Source organism: Stenella coeruleoalba (genome assembly GCF_951394435.1).
Source record: "Stenella coeruleoalba genome assembly, chromosome: 9".
In the NCBI taxonomy this organism is placed as follows: domain Eukaryota; kingdom Metazoa; phylum Chordata; class Mammalia; order Artiodactyla; family Delphinidae; genus Stenella; species Stenella coeruleoalba.
This window is the reverse complement of record NC_137155.1, coordinates 62,318,355-62,340,784: the sequence shown is the minus strand read 5'-3', so window position 1 is coordinate 62,340,784 and position 22,430 is coordinate 62,318,355. Positions and strand designations below refer to the sequence as shown.

At 43.8% G+C, this 22,430-nt stretch overlaps 1 protein-coding gene across 2 annotated transcripts in view; it reads right to left on the bottom strand.

Moving 5' to 3' along the window:
- Nucleotides 1-17,764, bottom strand: part of BMPER (BMP binding endothelial regulator) — a 263,417-nt gene extending 245,653 nt beyond the window's left edge. Inside the window, exons 1-2 of one of the 2 annotated variants that reach the window (XM_079932454.1) lie at nt 16,991-17,764; nt 15,857-15,942 (exon numbers count right to left, since the gene is read on the bottom strand). In XM_079932454.1, the coding sequence (XP_079788580.1) occupies nt 15,857-15,942; nt 16,991-17,123 (219 nt within the window). In that variant the 5' untranslated portion in view covers nt 17,124-17,764. The remainder of the gene's footprint in view (nt 1-15,856; nt 15,943-16,990) is intronic. The other variant, XM_079932455.1, reaches the window with a different exon arrangement.
- Nucleotides 17,765-22,430: the final 4,666 nt, after the last annotated feature.

Here is a 22,430-nt window from a genome sequence, read left to right as displayed (position 1 = left end):
GGGAACAGACTCAAGTTTAGGAAAATGCTGACTGCCTAGAAGATCTAAGAATGCCAAGGAAAAGTTCTAGGACCCGTGTCCTAAGGGAGACCAGTGACCAAATGGTAGGTGAGTGTTAAAGGTGGGTGTGGGAGTGAGAGAACATTAAACACCTAGGAGTAAAAAAAGAAAAGGAAGAGGAAAATCCCTCATTTTAAGTTTTCTTCTCATTTGTACTAAGATCTAAAGCCAAAACCCTGGAATGAACAGAGTCCATGGTAAGACCCTGCTTTCAATTTCTGATCCTAACAAACATGGCTCAAAGCTAGGAGTGTGATCTCATCTACAGCAGGGTAACTAGGATTTAGAGATCCAGGGAAGAGGCCTGCGGTCACAGGCAGGCACTGGCCAAGAAGCAGGGAAGTCAAGACCCCACAACCACCTTGGGGCTCACTCTGAAAGTGAGCGAGAGGCAGTGAGCTGCCAGCGGAGAAGCCGGAACTGAGGCTATGTTGCAAATTTGGGGTTTGTACTCCTGTCTGTCCTTTCAACATCGTATTTATTCCCATAAATACGTACTCGAAGGCCGTTAAAGTTCCCCCCCCCCCGGCATTCTCTCCACCAGGCTAAATGCTATCAGCACGCCATCATTAGTGAAAAATATTTACTAACCCCCTACCTGGGTGCTTGGCACTGCTCTAGCTAGTGCTTTAGCTATTCCCAGCAATCCTTTTCTCCACCGCTTGGTCATTATCACAAATGGTCCTCCTCTGGCCTCCACAGAGTTCCCCACTGGACTGTCCATCCCTCAAATGTCTGGCCCACATGGGGTGTGTAGGAAGAACCACCACCCCACTGTAATTGTTTGTGCATTTCATTATCAGGCTGGGACCAAGAATGAAAAACTGAAACTGAGAAAAACAAGACACAAAACTTGGGGAGTGGTGACATCATGGAAACGCCGAGATAATAACAGAGAAAGAAAATAACATGGTAAAAAATAATAAAGATGGAAATGATAAAGGTGGAACCCTGGAACAATGGAATGCCAGGCTAATTTAAAAACAAAAGGAACTTTTTTAAAAAAGGATTCTCATTAAAAGTATGGAAAATCGTTTAGCAACATGACCAGAATTATGTGAAGGCACCATGAATCAGAACCTTGTCAGCTTGACTTTATACTCTCCTGATCGGGGAAAGGAAAATGTGGGTAGAAATTGGAGGGGGGGGCGGGCATCAAAAGAACAGAAAGAACTAACATTTCCTCCCAGAATGAATCCATTCTGGATGAGGAAGGGGCCTGCTGGGCGGAAGTTGCCAGCAGAAGGAAACAGCTTCTGTTATAGAGGTTTGGGAACGAAAGGGGTTGGGATGGGGCGTATCTCTAAATCCAGCTTCACCTGGCCCTCAGCTCTTCATTGCTTGCCTCTGGCTCCTCCAGATGCTACTGGATCCCAGCAAGTCTGTCATAAAACCCTGGCTGTTCTGTCAAATTGCTACATCTAGTTGGCTCATGCTGGAGAAGCAACAAACATACGTCATATCAGCTTCACCCTGCAGCTGCTGTCCATCACAGAAAGACCACAGGAAACAGAGTGTATCCCTGTGGGAATCCATCTCATGGAAAGGCTAGCCCCAACCTAGAGGGTCAGCCTGTCCCACCCAAAGGCGCCAGTCAGGACTCTACTTCACTGGACCACAAGGACTGATAAAAACATAATCCCCAGGGAAGTTATTTGCTGGGTCTCTCTCACTCACCCCCTTGGGGTGCTTTCTCAACACTTGTAGTCAGAAAACATTCTCTGAGCGAGAACTCAGTGGAGTCTACCCAGGATGGGTCAGCATTCCCGTACTTGAATTGTAGTCCCAACTCTCACTGATTAGCAGTGTGAGCTTTGTCTTACTTTGCTTTTCCGAGCCTTAATTATATCGACTGTGAAACAGGTTTCTTGAGAAGGCTTTCTCTCCCTCACAGAGTGGCTTTGAGGAAGATAAAGGTAAGGCTACCCCCAATTTAAGAACATGGTGTTGACTCGTAAAATAGTTATTGAGACTTACCACATGCGAGGTGCTCTTCGAGATGCTTTGAGTGATGGTGAGAAGAATCAGACACTATTTCTACCCCGAAGAAGCCTAAAGTCTAGTAGGGAGACAGTCATGTAAATAATTAATGAAACTTCAGGGTAGGCAGGAGTAAGGGTTATAATATGAGAAATCAACATGAGGCTTCTAAGAAAGAAGTGACTAATTCTGATCAAGTGACTAGGGGAGGCTTGACAGAGGAGAGGACACAAAGAAAAAGTAGCACTTCAATAAAGGTAGCTAATGTACAAGATAACTGTGTGAAAGGTCCACAAAAATAGTGTTACATAAATGAGAGTTGACCTATGGATAAGTTTGGTACCAATAACAGAATTTCAAATGTACCTGACCACTAGTGAACAAGTTGCTTCATTGGGGAATTTACCTATATTTATGGTTATATTCATATATCCTTCTCTTTCCACTAACCTCAGTTGGGAAGAGTTTTTCAAATACTGGCTCCTGCATGGAGTCGCTGGAAGAGTTTATTAAATATGGAGATTCTCAGGTTTCTGCCAGATCTACTGAATCAGAATCTGTGGAGTAGAACCTCAGAATCTGCATTTTTAACAAGCTCCCTGGGGGTTCCTGTGCACATTAAAAAAAAAAAGAGAGTCGGGCTTCCCTGGTGGCGCAGTGGTTGAGAGTCCGCCTGCTGATGAAGGGAACATGGGTTCGTGCCCCGGTCTGGGAAGATCCCTCATGCCGCGGAACGGCTGGGCCCGTGAGTCATGGCTGCTGAGCCTGTGTGTCCGGAGCCTGTGCTCCGCAACGGGAGAGGCCACAACAGTGAGAGGCCCGCGTACCGCAAAAAAAAAAAAAAAAAAAAAAGAGAGAGTCACCTCTGCTGGTGCAAGAATTCTTACCACTGACTTGTTAATGACCTGCAATTGTGTGAGAGAAGACACATCATCAGACTGAAGTGGGTGGGTGAGAAGGGAGGAGGACAGAGAGGCTGGCAGTGATGGGAACGCAACTGTGTGTCCCTTGTCACCAGTGCTCAAAGCTCTACTATAAGGGTCTCCCCCAACATGTACACAACCTCTGGTTCAATCACATTTTCACACTTTCATTTGAGACTCTCTAATGAGAGAAAGTCAGTTGCAAGCTAAATCCATGATCCAAATTTCATATTAGATACCTACATATACAATGCACGTATATACGTGTATATATACACATACACCATCCAGCACAGTCAAGGAATAATAATTTGTTCTGATTAATCAGATACTCCAACCAAGAGTTAGTATCTATGGCCTGCACGAGTTCATCAATTTTCAAAGAACTCGAAAGCGATAACTTCAAAACTATCTGGAACATAATTTAATCTCTTTTTGTTCACGTAAAAAAGAGCTTTTTCCAATCTCACAGTGCCTCGGGCCACTATTAACATAAATGCTCAATACATATGTGCTGAGTTTAATAGCCATCAATCATTTTCCTACTTCGGTCGGTCCTGCAACTCGGTTCCCACGTTTCCTGCAGGGCACCCACCACGTGCCCCCTTCACTGACCAAGGTGAATACCGCTTCCCTCCCTTCCCCCTCCCCACGCCACCATCAGAGGGTCCTGAGGATGTGTAGAGGAGCCCACTAATTCAGAGCTGGGGGCTCAGAGCTTAAGAGGTGTTACGTTTTCCTATATCACCACATTTTATTTTTAGTTTGCGAACCCGGTATCAATTCACCCTGAATTTAAAGGCCCCCTCATTAAGATACATTGCAACAACCTGCCAGGAGAACTATGTCCAGTGAAAAATTCTCCAGGTGCTCAAAGTACATCTTAGGTTGTACCACAAGAAATTGCTGTTTTAATAGGTCAACACCAAATATCCAAAATTTCATATACTTCAATCTAATGCCAAAATCTGGGAGCTCTATATTTCTGTAACTTGGCCAACTGGTGTGTAAAATACTTCAAGCAAATGTCTCTTTGCCCTTGCCCGGTGTATGGCTTACACGAAACAGGAAAAAAAAAATCACATTTTTTAATAGATCTCAACTAGTTCCCTACATGCACACAGGCAATCACAAGGGAAAGGAAGCCACTGTTGTCTGGTACATGCACATCCCAGAGGAAAAAAAGAAACCCCAGTTCTTCCCACAGAAGCCACCCCGGAACTAACTGATGACGCTCACTGAAAAAGCAGACTTACATCCCCTTCCCTGCCATCCAGCTACTCCCCAAATTCAGGCTGAGTCACCTCTCAGGGGAAACGAATTTCCGTCTGGGTGCTCACCTATTGTGCTCATGAGACTGCAAGTTGACCTCTGGTGGGTCCAACTGGGTCCTGGAACCACTGTTTCACATGTGCTTAAAAACAGGAAATCACCGCATCTCAATTCTAATAGGCCTGTTTCCCTCAAGAAACATAAACCCAGGTACGTGGCATAGCAGCTCTCAAGTGGAATAATATCTGATTAGTCTTCTCATCCAGGAAAATAGCATCCCCCTGAGACCTAGAAACACTGGTATGTGAATGTCATGATGCTACTGCTTTCGCTCTATAAATCCATGAAGCAGCAGAGACCCAGCAGGCTGTGAGAGCTTCTAGAATTCGTGAATTTCTGAGGGGTACAGAGTCAGTACGAGGCAGTCAAACAGCCCAGCAAGGCTCTCCTGGAGACAGAAGTGGCAAGTTCCACAGGTCACTGGCCAGATGCAGCCCTGCCCTCTGAACCCAGAGGGAGCAATCGTCCTATCTTGGCTCAAACGGTTCTGTTCAATTAGAAAATAAAATGGAAAAGGAATCCCCCAGTATTTTTTTAATAAGGAGTTCTAAGAATAAATATGGAAAAGAATGCACATGTCATTACTCTGCTCACTAAACGGAAAGCAGTGAGTGGTTAAGGAACTTTATTGCTAATGCTGCAGTCTGCAGATTTGCCCCCAAGAGGAACCTAAGAGAATAGGCTCAAAAAATTTTTTTTACAGAGAGAGAGGGAAAAAAATTAAGATAAAGATGCTAAAAATGCCTCTCAATGAGGCCCAAATAAATGTAAGACCAGCTTTGGGCCTTCTAGTTTCCCTGCCTCCTCTCAGAAGGCCACCTCCATCTCTCCTGGAAATAGTCTTCTGAGGTCACCCACAGCTGCAGAGCCCAGCAGCACAAGCAGACAGTCCACTGCACAGCACCTCCAAATAAGATGCTCAGCCTACGCCTGACAGCCTTTGCAGCCATGAAAAAACCATCTGGTCAAAATCTATTTAGTTGACCAAGAATACAAGAGTTATTTTGGAAATGCGTGCTTTTATGAGTGAAAATGTGAGGATTGTTATCTCCGTCACTGTGATTCTCTTTGAAGTGTCCCTGGGGTATCATGACTCATGTTGCAGATCCTCTCCCAGAGCCGTTTTATGGTTATCCCATCAAAGCAGGGCATTCGGGAAACATGCTCTGGTCAGGGAAGATGCCACTTGTCCCGCCCTCTCATTTTCTCTTGTTGAGCTACCTGTGTGAAACCTTCAAATTGCCATTCAGGTTATAGACCTTTGGGTTTCTCCTGTGGAAGATCTGGGTTAGTCCCACCCATTACCTAACATTTGAAAGAAAAAGCAACAAAAAAACTCATTACACTGCACGACGTGTACATACAATAAGGCCTTTGTCCTTAAAGGAAAAACATAATTTTCAACAGAGTCGGCTCCCAGAAGCCAAGGGAGCTAACATCCAAAACCTAATATAAACACTGAGGCTTATGTCAAGGTTTCGGAGTTAGCCTCACTGAAAGGGGGAGGAAATGATGGGGAATGGCAGCCACAGGGATCCGAGGCATTTTTTCATTGTGATTTTTGAAAGCAGAACTGAGATAATCCCCAATCCTCCCCTCTCGGGCACCTCCTGCATTGTCGCCTACAAGGGCTGCTTTCGACAGCAGGATATTTCTATAAGAGGGAATGTTCCTTTTGGTGCAAATAAAAGCAGGTCTTCATGTCTATGTGATTCTAGTTTTCAAATGTGAGTACATTCCTTTCAAAGGAAAAAAAAGTTTTTTGTAATGATTATTTAGGATGTCTTTTATAGAGGGGGTTGACCTTCTGTGACAAACTCTCTGGGAGAATCCTGTTTTGGAACTTGGAGTTCCATTCTGGGGGGGAGCGATCCCAAGTGTTAACAACACAAATTATAAACAGGAAACTCCAGCCTGACTCCCACTCAAGTCCCAAGGTTGTGGACCTCTCACTGAAGCTATGGGGCTTCCAGAGATGAGGGGACAAGGTTCTAAACACTTGAAGATCTCATCTCATAAGATAAAACTGCCCAGGTTAACTACATACGACACAGAACATGCTATCAAAGAGAAGAAGCAGCTTCCTAGAAAACAAACACACAAAGCTCTGTGAATGCGCAGGGTCCACACGTCCAAATCCAGTCACCTCAGTTAATCTGGGATCACCCAATACACCACGGGTGTCCAGAGTGACTGTGGCTGGGCAGATGGCAGGACCCTGAACGTTCTAAAAGGGGGAGGGGAATTCCCTGGAGGTCCAGTGGTTAGGACTCCACGCTTTCGCTGCCAAAGGCGTGAGTTCCATCCCTGGTCTGGGAACTAAGGTCCCGCCAGGCGTGCCTCATGGCCAAAAGTAAAATTAAATTAAAAAATAAAAATTTTTAAAAAAAATGTTTAAAGTAAAACTAAATAAATAAATTAAATTAAATGGGAAGGACTCTGACGTGTCTGTCTGGGTGGGTCTACCAGTAATTAGTTTTACATTTCTGCCTCCTACCTGCCACTTCCTTGTTCAATGGCAAATACCCCAAAGGACAGCAAGGCCTCACTGTGAAAGCAACGTTGTGATTAGCTGTCTGGAGATGGACACCAGTCAAACAGGTGAACTTTTGAAGATGAAAAATAGAGGAGCAGCCCATCTTGCTAAGCCCCAAATACTTCCCGGGTTTTCTGTCTTTTATGGAAAAGATAGCAGTCGCTTCTACTGAACTTCCATTGTCTGCCCTGACAGAAGTTCAGAGTAAACACATGTCATAGGAATTGACAATAAATTGAAATAAAAGCGGTAGTCCATTAAATCATTTCTTAGAAGTCTTGCAGTAGTCTATGTAATCACTTCTTAGAAGTATAGGATAGGCAGTAATTGCATAGCATTTAGGTAGTGGCAGTAGCTATCATTTCTGAAGTGCTTCCCGTCTACCAGACCCTGTTTTTAGAATTTTACATGTTTTGACCCACAGTTCTGACAAAAGCCCTATGATGAAAATATAGATGTTAAGATACAGAAATATCAGGCAACTCACCCAGAGCCATACAACTATGAAAGGAGGCATGGGAACCACTACACTATCATTCCTAAAAAATATACTCATTAAAGTATATGTTAAAAACTGGTTTATAGCATACACCTTACTTCCTTCCATTCCAGTTCTGGCCCTTAATAATAATAATTCCACTTACACTGTTTACAAAGGTCTTTCACAAACACCAGCACATTTAATCCATACACATCACCTCAGTTAATGGCTACAGCAAACAGATGGGTTCTGCATTATGATTCCTCTTTAGAAATGAAGCTGAAGGGCACACATACCATTGTGACTTGCCCAGTACCCACGACTAAGGCTCAGAGAGACCAAGGTGGCTGCTGAGTGATGCACAGCTACAAGGCGGCCCTGGGGAGACTTGAACCCATAATGTCAGACACCAAGGCCACCACTCCACAGCTGTACTTCAATGACAAAACAGACATCAAAAATTTAGTGAAAAAAGAAAATATTTTTCCTGAAGATCTAACTAAGGGATTAAATTATATCATAATATTTTTTAAAGCACCATTAACAGTTTCATAGAGAAACCTGAAAGTTTACTATGGTAAGATTTTATATTAGTCAGATTCTTTGATAATGTTGTTCAGATTCATAATAAAAAGTGCCTCAATGTGGCCTTGTCCATTTTGCACTTAACTACAGAAACATTCCAAAGACACTCGCAAAAGCCTATTACTTTTATTCATGAAATTAGTTTTGTTTGGGGACCTTTGAAAATGTCGTAAGACCTTTTTAAATCTCAGTTCGGAAAATTTGTGATTTTTGCACTAAATTTTCAAAATCCCTACAGCAATCTTAGTTTGGGATTTCTCTCAAACGAGTTTCCACTGAATTCTATCTATGATCAATTCTATTCCATGGGAAAATATGCAGCAGGTACTAGGGACCTGGGCACCACGGACTGTTATTGATTGTTTAAAATCGTTCGAGAAGATGATGACAAAGTTCCTTCTATGATGTTCTCCTAGAAGGTTCAGTCTAACTCTGTAATATCTAATACCGCTGGTCTTTCTCCTCTTCAGGCATCTTCTGCCTTGGCCTACGCTTTGTTGGTTCTCCTTCTTCTGTAACCATTTCTCAATCTCTGTCTTTTGCTTCTCCCTTTCTAACCTTCTTTTAAATAACAGCCCTTCTTCTAGTTACTCTTTCTTCTATGGGAGTTTGGGGTTGGTAGATGCAAGCTATTACATTTAAAATGGATAATCCTAATGTATAGCACAGGGAACTCTATTCAATATCCTGTGATAAACCATCACGGAAAAGAATATAAAAAAGAAGAATGTATATATGTGTATACCTGAGTCACTTCTAGTTACTATTATAGGCTCATTTCTTGAAATCTCAATGTAGACCCCTTCCCAAGACAAAAAATTTATTCCCAAAGTTCTGAAATTTATTTCAATGCAAACAGTTAACAAACTGCCGTCTTCTAGTCCTGATTTCTCTAGTGAGATCAAGATCTACATTTTGAAGAGCTACCGGGTTTTCCTACTTGGAAGGTCTATGAAGCCCAGTCATCAATTCTGAACTCATTATCCCCACCCACATCTGTGACCTCTTCTCTTCCTACATTGTCTATAACATTGGCTAGAACTTCCAAAATTCCCTTCAATCCACCCCACCTCTCACCTCTGCCATCTATTTGATTGCCAAGTGCTATCAACTTGGGCTCCAAAACTCCTCTGCAAGTCTAGGGGTCCCAGCACATGGATACACTTTTCTTAAGGTGGGTTGTCCAATTTCGATTGTTGCATAAATTGTGTGCTACCACTGAGAATACATACTACCATGGAGAATACTACCACTGAGAATACATCTACCAGACTGAATAATTTGCCGAAGGGGTCATGCAACAGTGGAGAGCAAGGTATCACTGTGAGTAAGAGGAGAGAGCTAGCACCCAAAATGGAATTTTGAGAGTGAGGCCTGGAAGTAAACAATTCTATTCAAGTAACAGCACCCAGAGCTGCTCCAGAGACACCAAGTGATTAGCAAAGTGACTGCTACAGAGACACACTACCACATCATCCTACTGCAGTGACTACTGCATTTTAATTACTGTGTTTTTCTGGGCATTGTTTGGAGTCTTTTAATCCAAATATTCTAGAACTAGAAGGCAGTGAAAGTAATTCAAAAGAATAAGCAATATTGGTTTATCCCAACACCTTCTTTCTCACTGTCCATCCCTGTTCTGGGACGCTTGCCCTCACCTGATCACAACATATCCCTAGTGCCTGTTGTCCAAACTCTGGCCCCTCCACACTCTAAACAGCGCCCACAAAAGCTTCTAGAGGCATTTACATAAAACACATCTTAGTGTGTCATGTGGCTGAGCCAAAATATTAAATGGCTCCCCCAATTCCACGAGCGGAACTGAGCTCCTTATTATTGCACTCAAAGTCCTCTATGCCTCCCACCAAGCCTTCTATCTCCAGCTTCCACCAGAGCTTTGGGTACACTGGGCATACTGGACTCCGCCACCTCCACAATTCCCAAGCCCACACTCCTCTGTGCCTTTCCTCCAATCACGCCTTGCCAAGACTCTCTTTGCTCCACCCATCAAAGTCCCAGATGATCCAATCAGAATTCATCTACAGCTCCCTTAGTGCTTGAGTTTGAGTCTAGCACAGTGTTTTTCTGGCACTCCTATGAAACTTATTTATGCATGTGTCTTTCTGCTCTTTTCCGCCGTGGGCAAGAATCTGTGTTACTGGTCTTTGCCCCCCCAAGGTGGCCAACCAGCAGAATGCTTCAAACACAGAAAAGGCAAAAAATGGAAGAGGAGAATGAAGTGTGAAGAGAAGGAAGAAAGAATAATATTATTGAATTTATAACCTGTTACTCCTAGTGCTTCGAGTGATGTTTTATAGAATTAGAACTGGGAATCAAGAGGTCTTAAAATATACACCCAGCGCATTTGCTGATCTTAACTAAGTTCAACAAGCACACTTGACCTCCTGGGGCCATGAAAGGTGATGTTATTAGTATTTTTTATAGCACAAAGAATTCAATAGACCATCAGTTGGACAGAAGTGCCACAGAAGAGGGTGTGAGAAACTGGTATCCTTTGTTTATTCAACGAATTTGTATTAATTGGCTTTATTTTCCATCGTTTTGCCTTGCTTGGCTTTTCCTATTATGTCCTGTTCTCCTGCCCTCACTATATCTGAATCCCCATCTGCGGAAGGGCTCTATTTCCTCGGCCTGGTTTCCCACACTTAAAACACAGTTTTCAGCTGATGCGCACTATAAAGGCCGGTGCCTTGAAATGAAAAGAAAGCATGTTTAAAATGGGACAGGGATGGGGAAGGGGAGCCCACAAGTAAGTAGGCAGCAAAAGCCCACTCAGGTCTGGAACAGGGTGAGAGACTTCCACAAGGTGGGCCAGGAAAATGCCCACGATGCCAGACCACTAGGCGGTTTTCCCAGAATTACAGCACTTCTGAGTCCCAACCCTACCCTTCTGCCAATAAAAGTACAAGTGAAGGTGACCCCACAGGCATAGAGACGTAAATACTCTGCAGAAAAACGAGGCCCCTCTTCCATGGAAAGTTTTTTTAGTGTTTAATGGAGAGCAAGGGGAAAACTTATACCAGGGCTCACAGACCACTGGACCAATAAGGAAACAACTCAGATCGACCCAGTCCAAGTCTAGAGGGACAGAAAACCCCATCAAATGTCACTGACTTAGCCCTGTTCATTCATAACTATGGGTGGGCTTGGCATCATTATCCCTATGTCTTTTCTCCATCAGCTTCCATTTTCTCCCTTTTCTGATGAACCTTTGCATCTAATTCCATGTGAGGAAATAAGAATTTAACATCATCATCAACATCATCAACAGCAATAATGCATCATTCTGACTATATGCCAAACTCTGGGCCAAGTCTTAAATGCTGTATCTCATTTGATTCTCACAGCAAGTCTATGAGCTTGGTAGTGATAGACGTCCCACTCTACAGATGAGGAAACGGAGACTTAGAAAGGTGAAGTAACTTTCCCAAGTTCACCACCAGTAAGTGACAGAGCCAAGATCCGAACCCAGGCCTGTCTGATGCCAGGGCCAAGGCTCTTTGCCAAAATGATATGAAACCAGCCAATAGCTGCCTGAACTGTGTCTTCCTCTGAAAGAGCCATCCAAGTCCAGACCTGGTTCATGTTACAAGACCAAGATCACTCTAACTGCTCCCCAAAGTGAGCCTACGTCAGCTCTACAGAGGCTGGAATAACTCTCTGAGCCCTTGGAAGTATCTGTAGACGTTTGTAAGTAGTAAACGACCAGCGGAAGCAAGTTGATTTAGCATAGAAAACACTGTTTTCACATCCCAGATCTGTCTCTTAGTAACGATGTAACCTCAGGACATTTGCTCCACCTCTCTGAGCCTCAGGAAAGCATGGGTAATAATAATTGCCTGTGAGCTGGTACTGGTGAATTTGCCAGCACAATGCTGTAAATTAGTTACCTTTCCCCCCAAACTGTTTTACTGAGTACCTGATTCTATGGAATAGAATACACTGTCTAAACAGAGTATAAATAAATAATAGATAGATAAATAAATAAATAACTCCTGATCATTTCCTTAGTGAGCATCCAAAATCCAAAGTCTAAAAATGATATAAAACAATTTCCAAAAAATTGTGGCAACCTATGCATATGTGCATGTACTAAGTGTATCTCTCTGAACACATAAGGACTACTTTTTATCTCCTCTCCCTCTCCTTCACCCTCCTAGCTCTCCCTCTCTCCACCTCTTACTCTCTCTCTCTCTCTCTCTCTCTCTCACACACACACACACACACACACACACACACACACACACACACACACGAATTGAATCCTGATGCACCGCTATCTCCCTCATTCTCAAACACGTGCCTGACACTTGTTCAGATAATAGATAACTAGTCTCTAGCCAGTTAATTTGAACAATAAAAAACATGAGGCTCTTATAGAGATAAGGTACCCAAGAGAATTCAAAGATGCTGGTAGCTGCTTGTTTAGTGACGGAAGATTTTTGTGATTAAAAAGTGGAAGACAGCAGACAAAGCCCCCTCTGTTTGCACCACTTGGTTGGCTCCAAGCTAGGTGGAGCCCTGCTTCTTGTAACACCAAATTTCACATTGCTTTTTATGAGCAGAGGGTCCATTTCTAAATTGCACCCCTGGATTTAAAAGAGGAAATTTAAACCTCAGAATAATGTTTTTTGCTGAACAAAATGTATGCCAAACTAAGCCCTGACTGACTGACTGCTGGTTTTCTGAGTCGCAGCCTCCAAAGTTTTCTCAGGTTTCCAGTACTGGGCCGAACTCACTGGCTTGTGCCATTTCCTTCTATGCTACGGTTAGGTGGAAAAGGGGTGAGAAGCAGGGGTACCACTTCCCCAGGTTCACTGGATGTATATGGGAATGCCCGAAAGATCCAGAGGACCACTGTAGATTCATTAGCTGAGAGAGGCTGGCTCCTATCAGCTGTACTTCATGGAAGGCACCAACGTGTTGTCCTAGGCATTACGGGAAAAATAATTCTAGCAAGAAGGGGGAAATCGTCATACAAAACAGCAGTAAGTCTGGGCCTTCCTAACTCAGCCCCACAAAAGACCATTTTGTAAGATGGGGAAAAGCTGTGCTTTGCTTTCTAACTGAACAATGAAACACTTGCATCTTTAATCCAAACTGTCTACCCACTTCCCTAGATTTCAGGACAATGGCCTAACTTCTCACCTTCCCTCTTGAATAGTTGAACCCACACACTTTAGAATGATACCCATCAGCAGCTAACAAACAGGTTATTCTTGGACCATGACTGATGCTGGCAAAATGCTCGGGTCCAGGCAGACAAGGATAAGTGAGAATAAAATTATTCAGTTCTGCTTGCCGTGGCCACTGCATCCGCAGTCATCCTCAAAATTCCCACAGAAATAAGCTCATTCCACCTTTGAAACATTTTGGAGCTTAAAAGTTTAAATCAGGCCAAGTTGATTTTGTGGGGTTTTTCAAGCTTTTACACTGTAATTATATGCAGGACTTTGTGCCACCTATTTCCTCCCAACTGTAACATTTTATGTCTTTTTTAAGCATACGTTGAGGTTAGCTTTTTTTTTTTTTTCAGTACATGTTATGAAACAAGATATGAGCTTATACTCAACTTTAGGTAACTTTCTGCCAAAAGGCTGGACCAACACAAACTAAATATGACTATTTTCTTTATCCAAAGTACAGTTTTGACTATTACATACCCTCTTAATGTACATACATAAAACTAGCTCACAACTAAAGCTCCCTGCAGGTCAGCTGAAATCATAACGAGATTTTCCTTTCATATAATGTGATTAACAAATGTTAGCTAACCAAACTCCTAAAAGACTCAAAAGAAAAAAGCAAAATAACTCAAGCAATGCCCAAAAGTCAAATAACTCAACAAACTTTCTATTTTTTTCTTTGCTTTTTCACATCTTTAACTTAGAAAACAGCCTGTTTCACTTGATTATATGCACGTGCTCTAGAGGCAGGTGAGAGTGAGTTCCAGCTCCACTATTTACAAAAATGTGACCTTCACAAGCTACTAAACTCCTCTAGCCTCAGTTTCCTCATCTGTAAAACAGGCGGGTAAAAATCCTCAAAGGATTTTTGTGAAGATTAAATGAAATAACGCAGGCTTCAATAAGTGTGGGCAAATAGTGTTTCATAAATGTTAGTTGCTATTGCTGACATTATCTATCTGCTAAATAAGTCTACCTTCCAACCTAAAAAAAAAAATGTCAAATGTCTCATGGCAGCCTAGGTGCTTTGAAATTCATATACTGCAATGGGTCCCTCAGAAACTTACAAGAGCAGACACAAATAAAGAAGCGGCCGTCCATCTATTCTTGCTCAACTTTATCAAGTATTACAAATGTTTGGGAAGCAGTAATAACTATGACAGCTTGGGCCCCATAATCCTAAACCCCTGCAAAGGTCACGGCAACATATCACTGAGGCTTTCAGCTAGTGAGAGCTCTGAGGCATCCTCTGAATAGCAAGTGAGTTGGAGTGCCAGAGTTCAGACTTTATATGTTTAGAAAGGATTTCTGACAGCTCTTACGAAGGCAGATACCTCCAAATGTTACTCGAAGATATAAATGAACCTACCACCCGTCTGAACTTAACGCATTTCTGGAATAAATATCACTCCAGAACTCCAACTGACGCATCTTTTCAGATTCACTCCTTACCTTCAAAACAGCAAGATTCTAATATCTGTTTTATTAGCAGTAAGGCTGTACTTTCGGGGAGAGGCACTACTTCCCCCAGGGCAGGAGTATGGAAAAGGGGAAATGCTGTATGGAGAATTTTTATATTATTTGGGAACAGTCTGCAAAACCCAAACTGTATATTTAAACTTTACAAATGTAACAATATTGTAACGCTTATCTCTGCAAACGGAATGCATTTTTACCTCTATTTCTGTTGATTTCCTTAGTCTTCAGAACCCGATAATCATTTGATACAGACATTCACCTTCACCCATTTATCATTTCACAACATTGACCTCATCTCTTATCATGAAAAAGTTTGGGTAGTTTAAACCCAGATGGCTTGGCTTTCACCTAAACAGAGAAGAATCCCTTCTCTGGTTCCATACAGCATGTTGATCTGATAACAAGCAGTCATCTATCACTTGGGGGCTTTGCATTTGACTGCCTTAATGTATTTCCAACAGGGTTTTGTGATGTGTAGTTTTTAATCAAGGTTTGCCAAAACTGATTGGCATGTAAAACACTTTTAAGCAAAAATGTTGTTCTTTGTAAGTCTCTATTTCAGCTCAGAAATTCTTATTCGTATAACTTAATCTCCCCCGTGTGGTTACTTATTAGACCTTATCATTAACTATTAAGTTAAAATAAATTGAAACAAATTTTTTTTTTAATCTACTAGCCACTGCCAGTGTTAACTAAGCAGCTGAAAGCCAAGTGTCATCCTCTAAGGATAGAGTCCTTTCTGACTCATGCTTCCAAATCAGAACTACAAAGACTGTTTTTGAGACTTAGTATATAAGAGGCAAAGAAATCCAAGATTACATCTTGTCCTCATGTTTGTGCTTTGTGACTCTCATCTCTTTTTCCCCTTGTCATATACCTTATCCCAGACCTTTATACCTAAATGTTATCATTTTCACACTGAGCTCAGACAACAGAATCAAGGCAGAAAGTTTGGTGGCACCTATGATTTGGTGGCAATAGCCATCCCTGGGAACAGAAGGGCAAATGGTAATTATCACTGAGACGATGCCATACCAAGTCCACCTTAAGTTTACTTCTGTAAACTGATGTCAAAGATAAGAATTCCCAGACTGAAGAAATGGAAACTGCAAAAGTCCATAATACTCAGAAATTCAACTGAATTCAATTCACCAGCTATCTGAAGTTTTGTAACGACCAAAATCAGTTTTTAAGATTTGGTCATATTACATTTAATGGATTCAGCTTATCAGAGGGAGCAACTGACTTCACATTACCTGATCTCCATACTCACCATGCAGACACACATTATACAAGGGTTGTCCGTGATAAATGGGATCTGGAGAACTTCACCTTCATTTTCACATTTTGCAACAGAACCTGAAGGAGAAAATAAGTTATTTAAATTTAGCTTAGTGCCATTGTTACAAAAATAGAATTTTTACTTTAATGCTTTTTGAAACAACTATACCCAAATTTCAGAAATTCCTAATGAGTTTTAAATTCTCAAACTCATCCAAAAGAAGTCCCCCCGAAGAAAATCTATTTTAAATAGTTTTATTAGAACAGGTTTGTTTTGTTTTTTTAAAGGCCGTGCTATATAGATAGATTTTCTGCTTTCGATAGTTTAAGCACAATTCCAAGTATTTCACTGGATCCTTAATAATACCCCTCCTTCATGAAGGCATTTCAAGTAAACACACACTCCCACATGCAAAAAAAATTCAAATTGGCCATTAAGGCAGATTTTAAATTTGAACAGAATTCAGGACAGTGTCAATGAACAAGGCTTTATATGAATCCGCCTCATATTGTCTTGAGCTGAAATCACTTTTTGAAACACAATCTTCTTTCCTCTTTTAGAAATTGCCTCAATATTTTCTTTTCTGCCCCAGGTGTCACTAAAGTATGTCCTTCAGAATAGCAGCTGAGGTCTTCACCTGCCTGAAAGCATATAATTATTATATCCTGCTATTAGTACCCTTTTAAAATATGATCGTTTCTTTAAATTCAAGGTGCTTTAAAAAGCACTCCCTGTACAGAAGCTATATTGGAACCCTATAGAGTGAGAAAGGCCGATGGGTGGAAAACGGTTTTTTTTTCTTTAATTGTATACGGGAGAAAAGATCAAAATAAAGATTGAAGAAAACTAAAAATAAATAAAGGAACTTCTCAAATTCAAATAGAAGAATTTCCGTTATCACTATACTATTGATGTCAACAGCCTCCTTGCCCTCCACCCCTTAACCTACTCACTGTCTTCCCACCCCTTAACGCCGCGGGCTTCGCTTCTTGCCCACCGCCAGCGAGGGGCAGGCTCCTAGGTGCTCGCTCCCCGCCCTCCTGTCCCCGAGGCCAGCCAGCGCTTCCTCTCCCAGGTACCAAGCCAGCGTCCGGGAGGGTCGGTCCCTCCCGCCCCCTCCCCTACCTGTCAAGAAGGAGGAAGCCAGAGACATGGGGACCCCCGAGCAATTGAGCAGCAGCAAGACGCAGCAGGTAATCCCGGGCGAGCGCCGGCAGGGACGCTCAGCCAGAGCCCTGACGCCGGAGAACCAGAGCATCGTCACCTGGAGGGAATCCCGGGCGACTGCAGGTCCCGCGCCGCCGCCTATGCTCCACTACCGCCGCTCGCAGTCAAAAAGGGCTCTCAGCCGGCGAGTCGGGAGACAGTCCGTTAAGGAGGGAGGCGGGCGCCCGGGAGCCTGGGGCGGGGGGGGTGGGGGGGAGCTGAAGGGGGAGGCGGGAGAGAGAGGCGAGGGGTGAGGGGCGCCCAGGGAGGAGGGGTCCTGCGGCCAGGCTCCTCTAATGCGGCTTTTTTTTTTTTTTAAGGAGTTGCTCGCAGCGGTTTAGTCGTCGGCTCCTCCATACTAGAGAGGGGGCCGGGAGGAGGGGGTATCGGAGCAGCCGGAGATAGGCAGAGAGGAGTGGCTGCGCTTCCCGCTGCGCACCGCTGCACAGCCGCCGCCGCCGCCCGGGCTGCAGCGACTGCCCGGGGGCGCGCCGCTGCCGCGGCGTCCTCCACTCCTGCCCTCCCACCTCCTGACGGCCCCTCAGGCTCTCAGCCCGGCCCGCGCGCACGCTCGCTCCGGCGCCGGAGACCCGGGCGCCCCGGGCGCCTCTGGGAACCCGCTGGGGGCGCCCGGGCGCAGGGGGGATTGCAGAAGCCCCGCGCCGGGCGCTTGTCTTCACCGGGCGTCCAGCCTGCTCCCCAGCCCCTCGAGGGAGGCCACTTGCCCCGGGGCACGGATCGGAGCGGGGCAGGCGTGTCTCCACCGCCCGGAGCGCGCAGCGCCTCCTCCCTTTCCCGGGGGAACCCTCCCCTAGCCGGGAATGCCGCGCCACCCCCACTCACACCCGGGCGCTCCAGCCCTGGGAGGGAGCAGAATATGGGACGCAGGGCGCCTCACCACTCCTGCTTGTGCCCAGATGCCCCAGCTTTGGGATGGAGCGACACGGGGCGCCGGGCTGGGGGCGGGGGGCCGCGCGACTTTTCACTCCCTGCTTTGCTTCGGTCTGCTGGGGGCGAGACAGCGGACTCCCGCGCTGAGCGGACAGAGGGGCGAGGGGCCTTCCAGAAGAGTGTTCTGTGCTTATGTGCCTGCCAGTCGTGACACTAGGGAAGACAGAAGCTGAAACTACACGCAAGGTCGATTAATAAACGCACAGAGGCGAACGCTTTTCGCCCTTAAAAAAAAGATGAACAGTCGCTCCATGACTCCTCCCATCCAACCTCGGGCGGACTGGGGCGGGGAGGTGTTTGACTAATCATTCACTGACCCGAGAAAGAGGGAGGGACCCGCGCGGCGGCTAATCTCTAGCAGGAATAGCCACCCCGCGGCCTCGGCAGCCGCAGCCCTGGGTGTCCAGGAGTCCGACCCTACGTATGGCCCGCGGATCCCCCCGGCCGGATCGCGGCCTCCTGCTCAGGCCGTGGCACCCTTTGCTCAAAGTGGGGGATGCAGTGGAGGAGGGAAGAATTTTTGTAACCAAATGGGAATTAGGGGACGCTTGGCAAGTGTTGGGACCTGATGATCAGCTGTCCTCGGAGATCGCCTTGGGTCGCCGGCTTCCTCTTACCAAGAATTAAAACGGGGCCCCCTCACGCCCATCCTCCTGGCGGGTCGGCCTGGGTGGATCTAAAGGGCAGTCGCGGACTAGCCAAGCACGTTTCTCAGCGGGACGCACCTAACAATTTCCCGACACAAAGTGGGTCGTCAGTAGTCGCAGAAACTATACCTTTGCAAATATATTAGTCAGTTTGCGGACACATTTAGTACAGTTTCCTCTTAAGCCCTCCGCTTTTTTTTGGGGGGGGGGCTGTTTATTTGTTTTTATTTTATCGAGTAGTTGGAGCCTTCACTTAAAGCTGCAATGCCCACATTCCGGCACGCCAAGGAGCCAATAGGAGCGCATTGCTCTGACAAGGAAAAAGTAAGAGAGGGGAAAGCTGTCATTAGCTTAGCACGCTCCATTTCCCTCTCAAAACAGATTTTTAGCGTAAAACAAATTAAAAGAGAAGAAAGATGATGTGTGGTTGCCTTCCCCCCCCCCCCACAAATAACCACCACAGCCAGGCAGCTCCTTGAAAATCAGAGTGTTTAATGTATTTACTAACGATAAAGAACATGCAAAAAAAGAAATCTCTAAACCTAGCCTTACCTCCCAATCCATTTTTTATCAAAACAATAAAATAAAGACGTTTATGACTACAGAGAAGTACAGTCAGTTGAAACCACTACCTAAAAAAGATTCTCTCTGCATGGGGCTTTTAGATAAAGATGATAATCGTGACTTAATTAAGGAAAACGGAATAATGGGTAGGCTGGGAGACCTTTCATTGCCCTAGACTTCAGCAGTAGACCTGGATAAACTCACATTAGAGAATTGCAGGATATTTGAAGAGTACACATTAGTTACTCAGATGTGCCTTCCCCGACATCAGCCATACGTCCTCAAGGGTTTGCATGACAAAAGTCTTTATGATGGAATCTGTGTGTGTGTGTGTGGCATTTCTCAAACTAGGGACCTGGTCCTTTGGGATGCACTGGAACTTGCCCTATAGGTATAAATCCAAAAACCACCTGGAAAACATTTTCGTCTGCCTGGAAGTTTACCAATGGGAAAGATGCACAGAAGTCTTTGGCAAACCTGTCCCTTCTTCCTGTTTGTTTTAATCAGCTGCCACCAGTGATTTCCCCGGCTGCTTTCTTGGCAAATGGGCCCTACTTCTGGAAGAGCATCTTTCTCCCCAAAGGGCTTATCGGCCCTCCACTGCTGCTGCCACCACCCCTTCAAGTGACAGTCTATCAGCTGCCAGTTGGCCTCTGTCTACACAAACCTGAGATACTCTGGGGTCAAAAAAGAAAGAAAAGAAGCAGGCAAGCACTGAAAAGCATACAGCTCTGCCTTCACTTGTTTAAAGTAAAGGGCGGTACCATCCAAATCCCCAAATGCTCTTGACTGAAATCAGAAGGAGAACAAATATGTGTTTGGCTCTGTTTATGACATTTTTCAATGTAATGGAGGTAATGGGTCCCAAAGATCATTATTTAACTACAGCTATCTCATGCTCTTCAAAATAAAATATATAACCTAATCAGACCAAAAGAGAACGAGGCCTGTGGTAGGAGAATTCTCTTCATCCCTTGGCAAAACTATGATGCTGAATTTGCGCTGAAAAATCCAACTAAATATACCACTTAGTAATGTAGATTCAAAGTTACTTCAAGAGAAATTACAGCAGCCCAGCTTCCTAAAAATAGAAATAAATAGACCTTCAAAAAGGCAGCAGGGGAAAGGAATTGTGATACCAACCACTAGGGAGGGCCGAAGGTATTCCATAAATGTGTGAGGGTTTTGCTTTATGAAAGACACGAGGCATTTCAGACTTGATGAGGATAAGGGATGGTGCCACCTAGGAGCTTACAGTCTAGTAAGGGAGATAAAGCGTGTTTATAAATGAATGCAGTACAAGGTAGGAAATGAATGTAAGAGGAGGAGATAACATGCCCTGTCATGGAAGTTTAAAGAAAGAAGACACTTAGCTTCATGGAGGAGGTGGCAAAGGAGCTGAGATTTGAAAAGCAGGGGAGGCTTTAGTAGAAAGAAGGACAATCCAGGAGCAGCAGAGAGTAACAGCAGGGAGACTCACTATTTACAAAGAGAATGGGGAGCAGTCATTTAATTGGCTCTATCTGTCAGCTGAGCAGAGCTGTGGGAAGGCTTGATAATGAGGAAAGTAGAGGCAGCACTTGAAGGATCCACCTCAGATAAGCAACAGGATATTTACCATGGAGTAAGTGCCTACCTCTTAGAAACAACCAGACTACATTTCTTTAGATTGGAAAGTATTTCTGCAGGTGCATTCAGCAATCTGTGCATTTATTCATTATTAATCATGATACTGGAGAGCACCATTTCCACCTCCATCTGTTCAAAAGTAGAAATGGTGCTTTGACATTTTTTTTAAAACACTGGAGATCTTAGAGATCATACAAACCAACTCCCTGCCCTTTCCCTTTGAGAATGAGAATTCTGAAGACTGACAGGAAAATGACTTGCCTAGGGTCACACAGCTAGTTAATGGCATAGCCCATTTAAACAGAGTTCCTCTGACTCTCTGATCATAATGCTTTCCATTACAACTGTTCTGCCTTATTGAGTCATAAGAATATAGGAAAGGACCACTGGATGTTTTTAGATATGATACAAATTAAAGTTATAGAGTTAGTGCAATTGGTACTGAAATATCTATTGAACTGAACTAGCACCAATAACACAAGTTGTAAGAGCAAGAAAAACAGACCACAACTTCGCTCACCAGTTGAACAGTGACTTTACTCTTAGCTCACTAGACTAAAACATTAAAGAACTGCACTCTCTTCTGGGTTTTGCTACTGGTTTGCTCAGTTTCTGGTCCTTCAGACAGGAGAGGGTACCACTGAGGCTGATAAGAAGTCCTCTAGATTCTGCCAGAGGGCTCTAAATAATGTCATTCCAAAAAGTCAGAGGCTCTGAAATTACTTTTTTTGTGAAGGTGAAGAGACTGGAGACAATGACAAAAGCATCATTTTAGTGATATTGGTCTATTTTATTTAAATGATCTTTATTAAAATTGAATTATTTTCATTAAGTGATCTTTCTCTCAATCATTTTCTCTACTGTTTGTAGCCTTAAGGGTCTTTTCATATGACTGTACTCACTGAAGAGTTTATTCATTTTTAAAGCAGGGCATTTTGATAAAGATGATGGGATCAAGGCATTTTTAGACACAGTTGCACTGAAATAACAAAATCACTGTTTTTTTTAAATGTTGAATTACTATTGTAATAAATAAACTCCCCTTCACTCCTTCCCTGACCTTCACTCACCTTTGGCCTCACCCCAATCCCTGCCTCAAGGATGGTGGAGTAATGAAGTGAGTTTTGCCTGTTTTACAAAGTACTTGTTCATTTAAATGTCCATGAGCCAAAACAACCACATTGGAGTGTCATAGATTCTCCAGTTCTACAATTAAAACAAAAGCAACTATTTTTCAAAGATTTTTAAAATTTTCATCAACATCTAAAATGCTTAATAAAGAAATCATTTTGATATTGGAAGTTATAAAAATCAGACACAAATTTGACTCCACTAGGTAGGCACCAATGTTTGTTCATTAATAGAGTATGATCTTTGAGAAAGGGTCCTCATCTCTACATTCCATCTGGGAAGTAACTCCCCAAAACAACTTTGCCTAATCACCAGCTTCACTGGCACCAAAGCTGTAACCCTATCTGTCTATCTGAAGTAGGGGATAGTTGAGGGAATCTCAGCACAAGCCCAAGACACCAGAATATAAAGCCAATGCCTTATGCCTGTTGTTCTAG